Source organism: Oryctolagus cuniculus, chromosome 3 (genome assembly GCF_964237555.1).
Source record: "Oryctolagus cuniculus chromosome 3, mOryCun1.1, whole genome shotgun sequence".
In the NCBI taxonomy this organism is placed as follows: Eukaryota; Metazoa; Chordata; class Mammalia; order Lagomorpha; family Leporidae; genus Oryctolagus; species Oryctolagus cuniculus.
In genome coordinates this window covers 26,394,229-26,408,457 of record NC_091434.1, presented here as the reverse complement: position 1 = coordinate 26,408,457, position 14,229 = coordinate 26,394,229, and the positions used below count along the sequence as shown (strand labels likewise).

The 14,229-nt window shown below is 36.2% G+C and overlaps 1 protein-coding gene across 44 annotated transcripts in view; it reads right to left on the bottom strand.

The window, feature by feature from the left end:
* IKZF2 (IKAROS family zinc finger 2) overlaps nt 1–14,229 on the bottom strand; it is a 187,841-nt gene that overhangs the window by 47,002 nt on the left and 126,610 nt on the right. For 27 of the 44 annotated variants that reach the window (XM_070070240.1, XM_070070241.1, XM_051849150.2 and 24 more), the window contains 2 exons: nt 11,269–11,535; nt 3,462–3,629 (listed from right to left, as the gene is read on the bottom strand). In XM_070070240.1, coding sequence (XP_069926341.1) covers nt 3,462–3,629; nt 11,269–11,535 — 435 coding nt within the window. The remainder of the gene's footprint in view (nt 1–3,461; nt 3,630–11,268; nt 11,536–14,229) is intronic. The other 17 variants (XM_070070247.1, XM_070070249.1, XM_070070245.1 and 14 more) reach the window with 2 other exon arrangements.

The following is a 14,229-nucleotide window of genomic DNA, read 5'->3' as shown; positions in this document are numbered from 1 at the left end:
CTTCTAACTTGCTATTGAACTCTGGTTAAGACTGAGTACTTTGTGCTAGGTGACTCCAAATGACTATGGAACTCCAAATTATGCATCAAAAACGAGGTGTCATCTGACTCAACATATGGTAAAACAAGAGGTACAACATCATTTCTTTGTTAAAGGGTACGGGGACCAAGTATACTTGGGAAGTCCAAGTATACCTTATGAGCAAGTGGCTCAGGTATCTCTAATACCTGATACTATTGCATCACAATAAGTACCCCACAACCCACACAAATGGCCCCATGGTATGTTTTGAATGATTGATTAATGGAAACAGTGTAGATGAAGATCATAGTTCACATCACTATGATGATTGTTTATAGGTTTATTAAAGCAGGAGGCCCTGAGATGTAGTGGTAAAAGTCTATCACCCTCGCAGTTACAATTGCAGCTAGTATATCTGATTATGTACTTTGTATGGAAGGAGAGATTGCCGAGGTAATGATATGTAGTGTACCATGTAGAAGACTGAGGAAAAAATTTCAAGGGGCAAGTGATGTGGATGAACCTTTCAAATTCATATAAATTGTGATAATATGGTGTCCTATGCGAATTCCCTCTAGAGAGCATCCACTGGAGAAGGTACAGGTAATCTGTGTTATACCTATCGCTCATTACCTGGATATTCTGCTCCAGGGATGGAAACGCCATGAATTCAGCTACACGGACTTTCTCTCTTCTGACTGATTTAACTGCAACCACTGTTGGGTTCACATTTCCAATGCTGAGACTTTGATATGGCAGCATTTCCCAGAGACATCAACCAATCAGTTGGTGGCAAGTAGATTACATTAGATTTCTCTCAACACGGAGGAAACAAATTTATTCTGATGGACATTTATAGATATTCAGGATGTGCATTTTCCTTCCTCCCCACACTAATACTTTCACAAATCCCTTCACACGTGGATCTATCAGATTGCTCTGCCAATTACCATGGCATTCCTTGCAACATTGCTTTCAACCAGGAAACTCATTTGAATGGCAAAGAAAACAAAATGGGCTCAAACCTATAGATTTCATTGGACATAACTTGTGACCTATTATCAAGGATCCGCAGGCTAAATGGAGTGAAAAAATAACCTTGCAATGGAATGGCTCATGTATGGTTCCAAGTTGGAAGAAGTCTGGATGTATTCTACAAGATATGCCAAAAGTCATCCCCTCCATTACCAGAATCCTGTAAGTTTGAGATCAAAGATGTTAAGTAGAAGTGGCTACTCCAATATAGCAAATAATCCAAGTAAGTATTTTTTCTCTGTCCAGAAATCTTGGGATTCATGGTTTCAGAAATCTGTTTCCAAGGAAGAATATTTTAGCCAGGTTTCAAAGTCCCGATATTGTTGCAATGAAAGTTGAGAATACTTGGTATTTTGGACATTTCAAGCTGCTGAACTAGTATAGAAGTAAGCTACTGGCTGACATTTTTTTCTCCAATTCTCAAGGTGATTTGGGGATTTTTTGGGAGTACATGGAAAACTATGTTTGAAAGTTGGAAATTCCCTGAGGAATCTCTTAAAAAACAAATAAAAAAACTTGTCCAGTAAATTTTGGATGGAGAAAGTAGAGTAACCTCAGAAATACAGGATCATCAAAGATAGAATTTATAGGAATTAGAATTTGGGCTTGCTATGAAATCGAAGAGTCTTGTCTAGTGTACATACTCAAAAGTTGTAAGTAAGGGAACAAAGAACCTTAGTGGCAGAATGATATGATATAATATAATATAATATAATATAATATAATATAATATAATATAATGATTGATTTTGAGCTTTCCGAGCAATTTGAGAAGCATGGGCTTTAAGAGCTTTTTAGTCTCTCCCTATATGAAGGCACTGGTGGTGACAGTTTACATTTAAGCAGGAAGTATGACCAAATTAATATCATCACCCCTTGATGATGTTAGTAGATGGATACCTCTCCCCAACAGTCACTATATTGAACTCTCTTTAATTGCCCAGTTTGAGGATACAGTTTATATATGTGGCAAAATTATGATTTGGTATATTACATTATAAAATCAGCTAAAAGCTGTTATAAGAACCTCTTCTTTATTTATCAAGAAAGACAAAAGATGTACACTAATCCATGTTATTAAAAGCAGCACAATTTTGTAAAAATAAAGTAGATATTTAAAGCTATTTATGGAATGAAATTGAGGCAAAAATATGTATTCATTAAAAATCTATGTGTGGTATAATCCTTGGACAACTTAAGAATATTTTAAAAAGCTCTCATGTCTTAAAAATATTTTTCATAAATAATATTCTTAAATAATAAAAAGACACCACTTTAAAATATAATTTTCAGAGAATAATTTTAAAACAAAGTGCCATAGTTGGAAAGAAGTGAATTACTTTGTGTCAGGGAGGAAAGTAAAATATATACTTAAACCATTTTATTTTAATGTTTGCATTAATTTCATTTTTGTCACTGCCCCAAGTTTAAGAGTTAATGTTTAAAATAGTTTTACATAATTCACATTCATGTTAAAAATTAAGAACAGCCTTAAGGATAACAGGGAAAATGTAAAGAAAGATAATACAGGCATTACCTCACAATCCTTAGCACTTTCTAACACAATTTGTCAATGTAGATGAAAATGTCACTTCCATCATATCTTCATATTAAAATTAAAATTTAATATGTCATTATGGACAGAAGGAGCATATAAAACTGGCTTGAGAGTATTCTATATTAATTTTCCACCTTTAACTTCTTGGTTATGGCAATTCATGCTAAAAGTCAAATGAGATTCATTCAGATTTCTGATCATTCTTTTTCTTTTATGCACTATATCCTGGCATTTTTATAAAAATCAAACTTGTTCTCAACTGTTTAATGATTTATGAAGCAGAGAAAAGTTGCAGATAGTGTGCAATGACTACAGTTTGAGAGCTAAAGCAACAAGGAGAGTTAAATTGGAGTATAAAATAACAGACCATTTCTAGAGCGTATAATATTTTCAAGTTTAAAAATAACAATGTTTGATTTCCCACAGAAATCTTGGCCTGAGTACTATGTCAGTCAAAATATATCACAGCTTTTATCTCCTGTATAGTAACTTTAGAATGTAACTCATATTTTTCTAAATCTTTAATTATCCTGGATTAACAGTACTTACTATATGAACAACTGCAAAAATTAAAAAAAAAATTATATAACAGCTGTTTTCTTATTTCACTGTATTGCAATAAGAAACACTGTTAGTTGACAGTGTTCCTTTTTGCCAAGTTCGTCAATCTAAAACAGGTCACATGTATCCTAAAAGATTTATCAGTTATTTACAGTATACAAATAAAATATTGTTTAGGTTGTTCCTAGCTAAGCACCAAAACTGTAAGGTATTTAATACTATTCTATAGCACTCCTTTGAATTTTCCTAGTTTATCTTTCTCCTCAAAGAGTTTGGTGACACTCACCAGAGTGGGTCCTGAGGTGGCCAGTGAGGGCGTCCCTTCTTCTACAGGCGTAACTACAGAAAGGACATTTGAACGGCTTCTCTCCAGAGTGTAACTTTATGTGTCTCAGAAGGTTGCCCTTCTGAGTAAAAGAAGCTCCACACTGGTTACAGTGGAATGGACGTTCACCTGCAGAAGGGAGAAGGAGGAAAGATCAAGTAGGTTATCTGCAAGGGACTGATTCACCATCCACTGTTAACCAGAGCCAGATCTCTATACTAAAAATGTTCTCTCTCATAAGTCTTCTAAACACTTATCTTCCTAGAATTTGTTCTGATCAGAATACCAAGGCTGAGCTTTATAGTGGGTGGCTGTTTCCTCTCTTCATATAAATTTGACAAAATTCCTGTAGTTGACTCAAAAAAGTGACAATATTAATTACATTTCAATAACTAAGTTCCATCGTTTAACTGTCTTACAAGTTGATTTTCATGCGATATTTCAGTTTTACAATGTCATTAATAATTAGCTATTAACATCAACTTGCAAATGAAGAAATCAAAGTTCATGTATCAAAGTATCGGAATATAGTCACAGAGACAGCAAATTCTGAGGCTGAGACTTGAATCTGGTCAGTCTGTCTTCTGGTAGTCAACCTTACTGTTCTCTTTATGTTACCATGTTATTGTCTTAAAATTCACAGAAATTCTGTGTTGGAAGGGACCTTTTCTCTGATTCCTTCATTTAGATGATAAAAATCAAGAGGGCCAGAGAGACTCAAAGAATGAACTAGCATAAAAGCTCATCATTAAAAGATCTCTAAACACATGCCCTGTATTTTGACTTTCCTGGCCACTAATAGTGAAACTTTGGCCAAGTGTTTGGAAAAATCCAAAGAAAGTTATCCTTCTAGGCATTTCCTGTGTATTCTTTTCATTTTGTGAAAATCATGTTTGGCAGGAATCTTTTCTTTTTGTTTTCCAGTTACTAATATGGCTATAAGATTCTTTAAACCTAAAACATCAATTAAATCTGTTGCCATTAACCAATCAACATCAATGTCATCAAACATAAAAATATGCGGATAATGAAAATGTAAAATTGACAAGCAGATCAAACTGCTAACATTATCAAATAATGAAGACTATATCAGGTTTGTCTATCTATAAAGATAAACGAGCTATATTACAAATTAATATATAAATAATAAAAGTGTATCATACTAAACCTCAAAACTTAGAATGAAAAGAAAACTGGGGCTGGCGCTGTTGTGCAACAAGTTAAAGCCCCTGCTTGCTGCGTTGGCATCCCATGTGGGCACCAGTTCAAGTCCCGGCTGCTTCACTTCTGATCCAGCTCCCCGCTAATGCACCTGGGAAAGCACAGAGGATAGCCCAAGTCCTTGGGCTCCTGCACCCAACTGGGAGACCAGGAAGAAGCTCCTGTCTCCTGGCTTTGGATTAGCTCAGTTCTAGCTGTTGTGGCCATTTGGGGAGTGAACCAGCAGATGGAATCTCTCTCTCTCTCTCTCTGTCTCTCTCTGTGTGTGTGTGTGTGGGTGTGTGTGTGTGTATCTGACCCTGTCTATACTCCTCTTGTAACTGTCTTTCAAATAAATCTTAAAAAAAAAAAAAAACAATTATCTTTTGATTGAACTGAACCATTTCTATACTTAGATAATTATTATAATGTTAATAGTTTTCTTTAAAAAAATTACATTGAATTGTCATGTTTTATCTATCTTTAAATGAGACATTCATAATACTAGTGAATAATTTCTTGGCCCTTTGATGCCACTCATTGATCCTTTTATTGAAGAAAGTTCTGAGGCACAAAGAGGATAAACTGGTCATTTTCTAGCAGTAGTTACTACAAATTATTATGTAGATTTGTTTTAAAGCCTAAAGAAATCAAAAATTTTATAGGTAACTGTATCTCAAATTTTGTAGTACTTAACTTTTTGGAAATTAATGAAGTACATGCAAAAAAGAGAATAATCTGTATGTGTGGTGGGATTTAAGGATTTCTTTTTTTCTTAAAAAATCCAGAACTCTTACGAGCTAAGTTTACAAAAGGTCCTATTTTGATGTAATACATTGGGGAAAAAAATGTTGAAATTATTTTGAATTGTATCTTATTCATCTAATTTGATTCATTTGGCTAAAATCCTTCATAATAAACCCGAAAAAATGATCAAATTTTAAAATCTAACTTTGGCAGATTTTTTAATTTTTCCATACACATAAAAAACTTGATTCTTTATTTCCAATGAAATAATAGTTTACAACTTTTTAAAGATTTATTTATTTTAAAGGCAGAATTAGAGAAGAGAGAGAGGGTGAGTCACAGAGAGAGGTCCTCCATTGTTGGTTCACTCCCCCAAAGGCCACAATGGCTGGGGTGGACCAGGCCAAAGGCAGGAGCATGGAACTCCATTTGGGTAACCCACATGGATGCAAGGGTCCTCCACTGCCCTCCCAGGTACACTGATAGGAAGCTAGATTGGAAATGGAGCAGCCAAGTCTCAAACAGGTGCCCTAACGGGATGGCGGCATTTTTGCAAGTGCCAGCTTAACCAGCTGTGCCACAATGCTGGTCCCAATTTACAGCTTTTTAAAATCAGAATTATCTACTTACCACCCCCACTATAAAGTCTATAATAGAAGATGGGGGCATTTCCTTCACAAATTAATGGTTTTTAAAAGGAAGAAAAGAGCGAGCATAAATTATGCTTTTCACTCCAAATATTTGATTTTTAGTTTTGTAGTCTCTCTATATAAGGTTTCTCAGGCATATAACAAGTCAGGATGCCATAACTTTAAAAGGGATTTAAATGCATGTGGTGACCAAATAAATTTGAAATTATGTGGGCCTTTGGAAAATATTCCTGTAGTATGCTCGGATATTTTTAAACCTCCTGCTGAGTTGAAAAATCCCTAATTTAGAGTAGTTTCTAAAAAAGAAACAGTAATAAGGATAACCCTGTTAAAATTTTTTTAAATTCGTTTGAGTTTTACAAGACAGGATAATTTAGTTTTCACATGTATAAAATACTGTAAACATCTTTAAATTTTTAAAATAAGAAACTACTGGTGAATTTATATGGTCATCTCAAAGAATGAAAGAATGGTCCAGGGGTATGTGTTGTGGCATAATGGGTTAATCCACTGATTGCGATGCTTTTTTTAAAATTTATTTATTAGTTATAGACAGAGAAAGGGAGAGACAGAGAGAAAGGTCTTCCTTTTTCCATTGGTTCACCCCCCAAATGGCTGCCACAGCTGGAGCTGTGCCAATCCGAAGCCAGGAGCCAGGTGCTTCCTCCTGGTCTCCCGTGCGGGTGCAGGGCCCAAGCACTTGGGCCATCCTCCACTGCACTCCCAGGCCACAGCAGAGAGCTGGACTGGAAGAGGAGCTACCGGGACTAGAACCCGGTGCCCATATGAGATGCAGGTGCCACAGGGGAGGATTAACCAAGTGAGCCACTGCAACAGCCCTGATTGTGATGCCTACATACCACATCTGAGTGCAGGTTGGCGTACCTGCTACTTTGGTTCAAACCCAGATTCCTGCTAATGCACCTGGGAAGGCCACAGAGGATGGTCCAAGTAATTGGTCCTCTGCCACCAATGAGGGGAGACCAGGCTGGGGTTCCTCACTCCTTGCTTTGCCTGGCCCAGCTCTGGCTGTTGCAAGCATTTAGGGAATGAACCTTCAGATGGAAGACTGCACATGCTCTCTCTTTCTTGCTGCCTCTCAAATAAATAAATCTTAAAAAGGTAGAAAGATGGTTTTGATGTAATTGGAAATACTGCCATGCTGCTGAGTGTACAAACTACAGTGTGGAGGCCTTTGGAGTTTTGTGGCCATAGGATGTAAAGAACAAGGCATGATGAAGGTAAGCAGTCATATTCCTTTTTTTGATAAAAGGGATGGTTATCACAATTCATTTCAAATTCAGCCAGACAAGGTCTCAAGAAACACTGATTTGCTTAACTAACTCTATTCACTACGATAACCATCATGTCCACAATCCAGTTAGCTGGAATTACAGTGACACTTTCAGAAACACTACTTTCAGAGGACAAAGTTGAAATCAGGTGGTAACTTAAGGAATTTTTTAGTTTGTAAAGGTACATTTCAGGAATAATCTAAGTACAGGAGTTATCTCTATATCTGTTTAGTAATAAATAAAAGCTAAATGAATTAACCTAATTTTGAAAGCCATTTCTGTAAAATATCAGCAAACATTTTATTCAATGTTGATGGGTATTTCTTTGCCTAGGCATTACAGATAGGTGTAAAGTTATCTGGTAGTTAAGTAAAAGATTCAGTTAACTGCATTTTTCTCTATGCAAAAGTTACATATGCAAAAAATGTTCATTGTCTATGGAACTTTAACAACACATCTTAATTATTTCTTTTGGTTTTTCTTCTCTCAAGATGATCAACTGGCCCTTCTTGATTCAGCGTGGACTGAAAAAATGATCATGCTCTTCAAAAGTAAATCAAATATGAAAATTTATCCCACAAATACACTAACTACAGTAATGATAGTATAAAGTAATCCAATTTAAAAAAACTAAGTAGCTTGTTGTGCCTGTGATAGCTACTGTTCCCACTGGTGAACACAAAAATCTGGAATAAAAACTCTAGATCCTGGAGAACAATGAAGGCACGGTTGTGGTATCCTCCATGTTCACTCTCAACCTGCATTTAAAAAAAAAGTCATTCTACCAATCTATTGGTCTATTTTTAGTTTCTCACGAATAAGAGTTAATATTATTTTTGTTATGGAATAAAGGGAATTTCCATCTTTTATGTACTTTATAAACATGTAGTTCTAGATCTATGTTTAATTATTCAACAGAAATGTCAATATACACGAGTGCATTCCCTTTGGCTGATTAGACAGTTGGTGTTCTTGTGTTAGATGGAGTATCCACCCGTAACTATGCAAAATCCCAAACACCTGTTGAGGGGTCTTGGAGCAAGATAATGGCTTAACAAAGCTGCAATGTACAAGATAGGGTGCTAAAAGCTTAGTACAAAGATGGGAGTATGCGGCCCCAAATGGGGAAAAATTATGAGTATCTTCTATGTAAACCATTCCCATCCATTTATGCTCACATATGAATTTATTTACTACCCCTACTTGCTTTGTTCTTCCTATATTTCCAGTGAAGAATGCCTGGAGTATCCAATGACAATATTACCTGATCATTTACTAAAGTAGCAATGCCAAAGAAATAACACCAAGCCATTAATTAGTCATTAGAATTGGCATTCTAGTAAAGTATGAAAGAGAAAGAAGAAGCAAATTAGACCTGATACTCTATGTTGTTATAAATTGGTTGGTTGTACATCTTTCTTCACCATCAATTTTATATTAGATATTCTACAATCTAAAACTATGCGAAAATGCTTCCCAAAGGCTTCATAAAGATTGAGGACAGTCTCTTTTATATTAGTTACAAATAAATGGTAAAACCGGGAAGTTCAAAATGAAGGCAGTAGTTCATGATATTGAAGAGAAAATATTTGGTTAACAACTACATTTTGATTACATTTTTCTCAATCTAGTTTAAAGAAATACAAATAGACCTTGTATTCTCAAGTAGTATAAAAATGGAGTTGAAAATGTCAGGATCCTCTCAGATAAATAAACTTGGTGATCAAAAATACTACTTAAATAGCTAATTTAAAGATATCATAGCTACAATTTCAAAATCAAAAAGGCATTATAGATATCCCAAGCTCCTCCATGAAAAGCTATTAACTTTAACCAAGAAATTCCCAGGTTTGAAGAATGGATAATAATTTTCACAATACTCCAATAAACATTTATTTTTAAAAGTGCCATTGCTTACTGTTATATTCCTAAGACTTACGAAAATCTGCATAACTTTATAAATATTTTCCATGCCAATTAGATCTCAGAATTAAAAAAAATTCAACTCTACCACAGTAGTAAATACCAATCGGATAGTAGAGTAGGTTTCCAGCTATTGTATTTACAACTAACAATCCTCATGAATATCACTGTAGACACAGTGAAACATTGATTAACCTAAATTTTAAGGAATGTATACTCTGGTTCTTTGAATTTTTTAAACTAAAGACATAAAAGGTTTTTAAAAAATATTCCGAAAATTGTTTAGCATACTCCTCTGCCTTAAAATCAACAGCATATGCAATTCAACTGCACAGTCATTGGATTGATTTTGGTTTTTGAAGGAATTATACATTTGAATGGATATTATATTCCTTGACATAAAATATGATAGAATGAATATATAACACTATGAAACTCATCTTAACTACACCTAGAATTACTCTATGAGCACTGATAAAAGGTAGATTGATTGTTTTGTAGTCTTTCCTTTTTTTTTTTCTTATTAATTAGATCTCAAGCTTGATTTTTTTCAACTTTTCCCAGAACCTTTGAGAAAACTATAGGGAGAAAATTAGCACTGCTAATGTAAATCTTAAAATACACTGCTATTTAAAAAGGAAATTTTAAACAAGACAAAAAGCAAAAATGTGACTATATGGTTGGAAAAGATATATAGAGGTCTAAAGCTGATATTTTGATTATGATACACTGCTTTTAATGTATAATTTCTCACAGTAATCTAAATATCAGCTTTATGGTTATACCTCATAATAAGCTCTGGGTATATGAATACACCACACCAAACAGGGCATATTAAAACAAAACCAGCCTGAGCATCAGGAAATCTTGGATCAATCCTTAACAAAGCATTATCTCAAGCAAGGGGACAATGGACAAATCATTGCACTCTTTCTTTATATGTATAATAATGAGAGGTTTGGTTTAAAAAGACTTCAATGTATCCTGTATTGCTCATGTTTTAAGCATCAAATTATTAAATTGACTATTTAGAAGAAAAATTGTGATTTATCTCTTTTCCAAAAGGGTATCATATTTAAAATTCTGAGAATATTAGTTATTGATATTTTGCTGTATAACACTACTTTGAACTAGACAGAAAGCTACCACCACCTCCAAATCAATGATCCTTCTCTGTTACCACAAACTCATTTCTGTTGCTTTTTGTTTTTCAATTTAGCTAAAGATGTAAGGATGTGGAGATATCCTTTTCCTCATTTGGTGGGTTTTCATGAAGGAAAGACTTTCCACCTAATGTCCAAAGTGTCTGTTACTCTGAGGGCTTCTTCATCCCATTCAATGATTACCTAACCCTACTTGTACACCTAGCACCCTTTGAGATATTTGACCCTACATATCTTCTTGCAGGAGTTATAACCAAAAATTACAGGAAATTGGTAATATCCCTGCATGAGGGAAAGTACCTGCCTACTATTACTGTGATCTGTGGTAAGCAAAGATTGATTGGAAATTGTATTTCAACAAGTTAACTAGATAAATTGAAAATGATTCACCCCTATATAAATGCATGAGTGCCATTTTGTAGTATTAACTCTTGGCTAGCAAACTATATTACCTGCCCATGGGTATGGAAAAATATGTATAGAAATATAAAAAGATTAAGTTACACAATGAAATTCTCCTATACCTTTTGAACCCTTATCATATTATTGCTATATTAAGAACTGTGGAAACTGAATCCCAAACTTCTTTTCTGATATGCTATTCAGATTTGAAGGCTGGAAGTCAAGACCCAGGCTACTCTCTGCTTTTCAGCAATCCAATACTAGCAGAATTCTGAAAAGGTAGTTTCACCATTGCCACCCCTGAATAAAAAGGAAAGAGAATAGATGTCAGGTAATATCAACATCAGATGTCACAGGCAGTCATCAGGTTATTCTTTCAGCTGCTTACCAGTGTGACTCCTTTTATGTACCATAAGCACATTGGGCCCAATGCAAACCATGCCACAGACGTCACATTTCAGTTTACCATTCGGAAGCCGGATTCCTCCCTCGCCTTGAAGCTCCTGGACTTTCCTGTTGTCAGCCACCTCGCTGCTCTCAATTAGGGGTTCTTCTAGGCTGCTACCCTCATCATGGCCCCTGATCTCGTCATCGCGGCTCAGGGGTTTCCTGTCACATTCTTCATCGCTCTGCATTTCTAGCTTTACTGAATTTGCTGGAATTTAAAAAGAAGACATTTTGAGTACATGTTCTGTGCTCTCACCTTCTCTCTTCCACTCACTACCCATCTATTAAATAGGTGAAAATGACACATGAAGTAGAATATAGTCCATAACCGAATGCCATATGAATATGCACTGTGGTGTATTGTAGTCAAGCGTGGCCATAAAGGTGAAGATGACTCAGGAAAGGTGTAAGTAAACAGCATAACCTTTTATTTAGTTTCTTTCTTTAACTCAGTTATGTCATTTAAACAGTAAAAAAAAAAAAAAATTCTGAGATTGGCTTTTGTACCTAAGGCTACTGAGAGTGAGATAGAATTAAGAACTCTTTAAAAATATTGCTTAACCAACTGAGCTATGCCTCTTTTTACTTTAACAATCATTATAAATACTTCATATTCTCTGCTTCACATCAGAATACTTGTGTAAACCTGCTTCTGAACAGGGCAAGAGAAACAAGTCAGGCTCTTAATCCAGCAAATGTCTTTGACATATGAAAGGCATACTGTTAAGGCAAATGTCCTAAAATCAGAGTAAACACATTATACTCAGTTAAGAGCTGTATAAATGTAGGGCACAGTGCACAGATCTCAACTACTTTTGAGATATCTGGGCTTTCCTAGCCCCCAACCCCCAATCATCAATATATACAAAAATTCTCCATGGAGCATATTAATCTGCAAATCAAGGTTTTCTAAGTCTATTCTCTTTTTTTAAAAAAAGATTTATTTATTTATTTGAAAGACAGAGTTACAGAGAGAAGTAGAGAGAGAGAGAGAGAGAGAGAGAGAGAGAGAGAAAGAGGGAGGGAGGTCTTCCATTTGCTGGTTCACTTCCCAGATGGCCACAATGGCTGTAGCTAAGCGGATCTGAAGCCAGGAGCCAGGAATTTCATCTGGGTCTCCCAAGTGAGTGCAAGGGCCCAAGGACTTGAGCCATCCTCTGCAGTTCTCCTAGGAGCATTAGCAGGGAGTGGGATCAGAAATGGAGCAGCCAGGACTTGAACTGGTGCCCATATGGGATGCCAGCACTGCAGGCTCAGGCTTTAACCCACTCTGCCACAGCGCTGGCCTCTCGAAGAGAGTTCTAATATCAAATAACAGCTAATAACAGGAATGGCATAACTTGCATGTACACACTTGTGACTCTTAAGAAATGCAATGCCTTCTGTTTGCTGTTTTTGGATCATCCCACAGAAAAGTTGGAATTCTGTTAGCACAGCGTTCATTCTGTATTGCGACAAAGTCTTTTTTCATAAAGTGTCAGCAAGCTTTAAATCAATATCAACTTTTTCAATGGATGATGTCCCAAGCACTTGGGTCCCTGCCACCCACGTGGGAGACCCAGATGGAGCTTCCAAATCCCAGCTCCTGCTCAGCCCAGCTCTGCTATTACAGGCATTTTGGGGGTGAACCAGGGAAGGGAAGGTCTTTGTTTCTCTCCATCTCTCCCTCCCTCTCTCTGTCACTCTCCTTTTGCATGAATGAATTAATAAATAAATCTTTTAAAAATAAATATCAGCTTTTAATCCAGTGATGTCGAGACTTTTCTTAAGAAATCATATCAAAGTTACTGAACAAAACAAATTACTTGGCACTACTTGAATAGAGGAAATATTTTCATAAAAAGAAAGTTCTTGTCATTGCATTTGTTTTGTTAGAGAAACTACACAGTCTGCAATTTGTCATTGGTACTTATCATGGCAGGCAGTAATAGCAAGGTGGTTCTCCCCCTACTCCTCTCCTTGAAGCACCCCTATGAATTAGAGAGAGGCAGACAAGTACCAGCAAACTTAAACACAAGTAACTAACTTCTGAATCTTATCTGCATACTGGAGATGAAGTTGGATGACTGAAAAAAATTTGTGCAATATAGTTTATTAAAACTGAGGATTCTTAAGTTCTTGAACTTAAGTTCTCCATGTCTTGTATAAAATGGGAATGATAATGGTCCCCATTTGGTAGGGTTCATGTGAACATTAAATGAGTTTATACAGGTAATGGGCTTATCATTTTTCTCATAACAGACAGTACTATTTTTATTTCACAGTATTTTTGTGAAGAATAGCTAACTTACAATACATAAACTATTCTGTGGTCTACAAAGGGACAGAATAGTGCATGTTGAGTTTTATCCTATTTACATATAAGTAATGAATTACTGGTTTTTGAGAAGAATGAGGACAATATTATATACATTTTTATATCTTAAACATGCTTAAGAACTTTTTTTTTTTTGACAGGCAGAGTTAGACACACACAGAGAGAGAGAGAGAGAGAAAGGTCTTCCTTCTGTTGGTTCAACCCCCAAATGGCTGCCATGGCGGGCATGCTGCGCCGATCTGAAGCCAGGAGTCAGGTACTTCCTCCTGGTCTCCCATGCGGATGGAGGGCCCAAGCACTTGGGCCATCCTCTACTGCCCTCCCGGGCCAGAGAGCTGGACTGGAAGAGGAGCAACCGGGACAGAACTGGCACCACAACCGGGACTAGAACCCGGAGTACCGGTGCCGCAGGCGGAGGATTAGCTTAGTGAGCTGTGGCGCCGGCCACATGCTTAAGAACTTTGAGGTATATAGGAGGTGGACAGGCACTAAGATGTTCTGCAAATTTGTTTAAAAATTGTATTGCTTTGGGGTTGGCCTATGTACAGATAGTTAAGCTGCTGCCTGTAGCACCAGCATCCCATA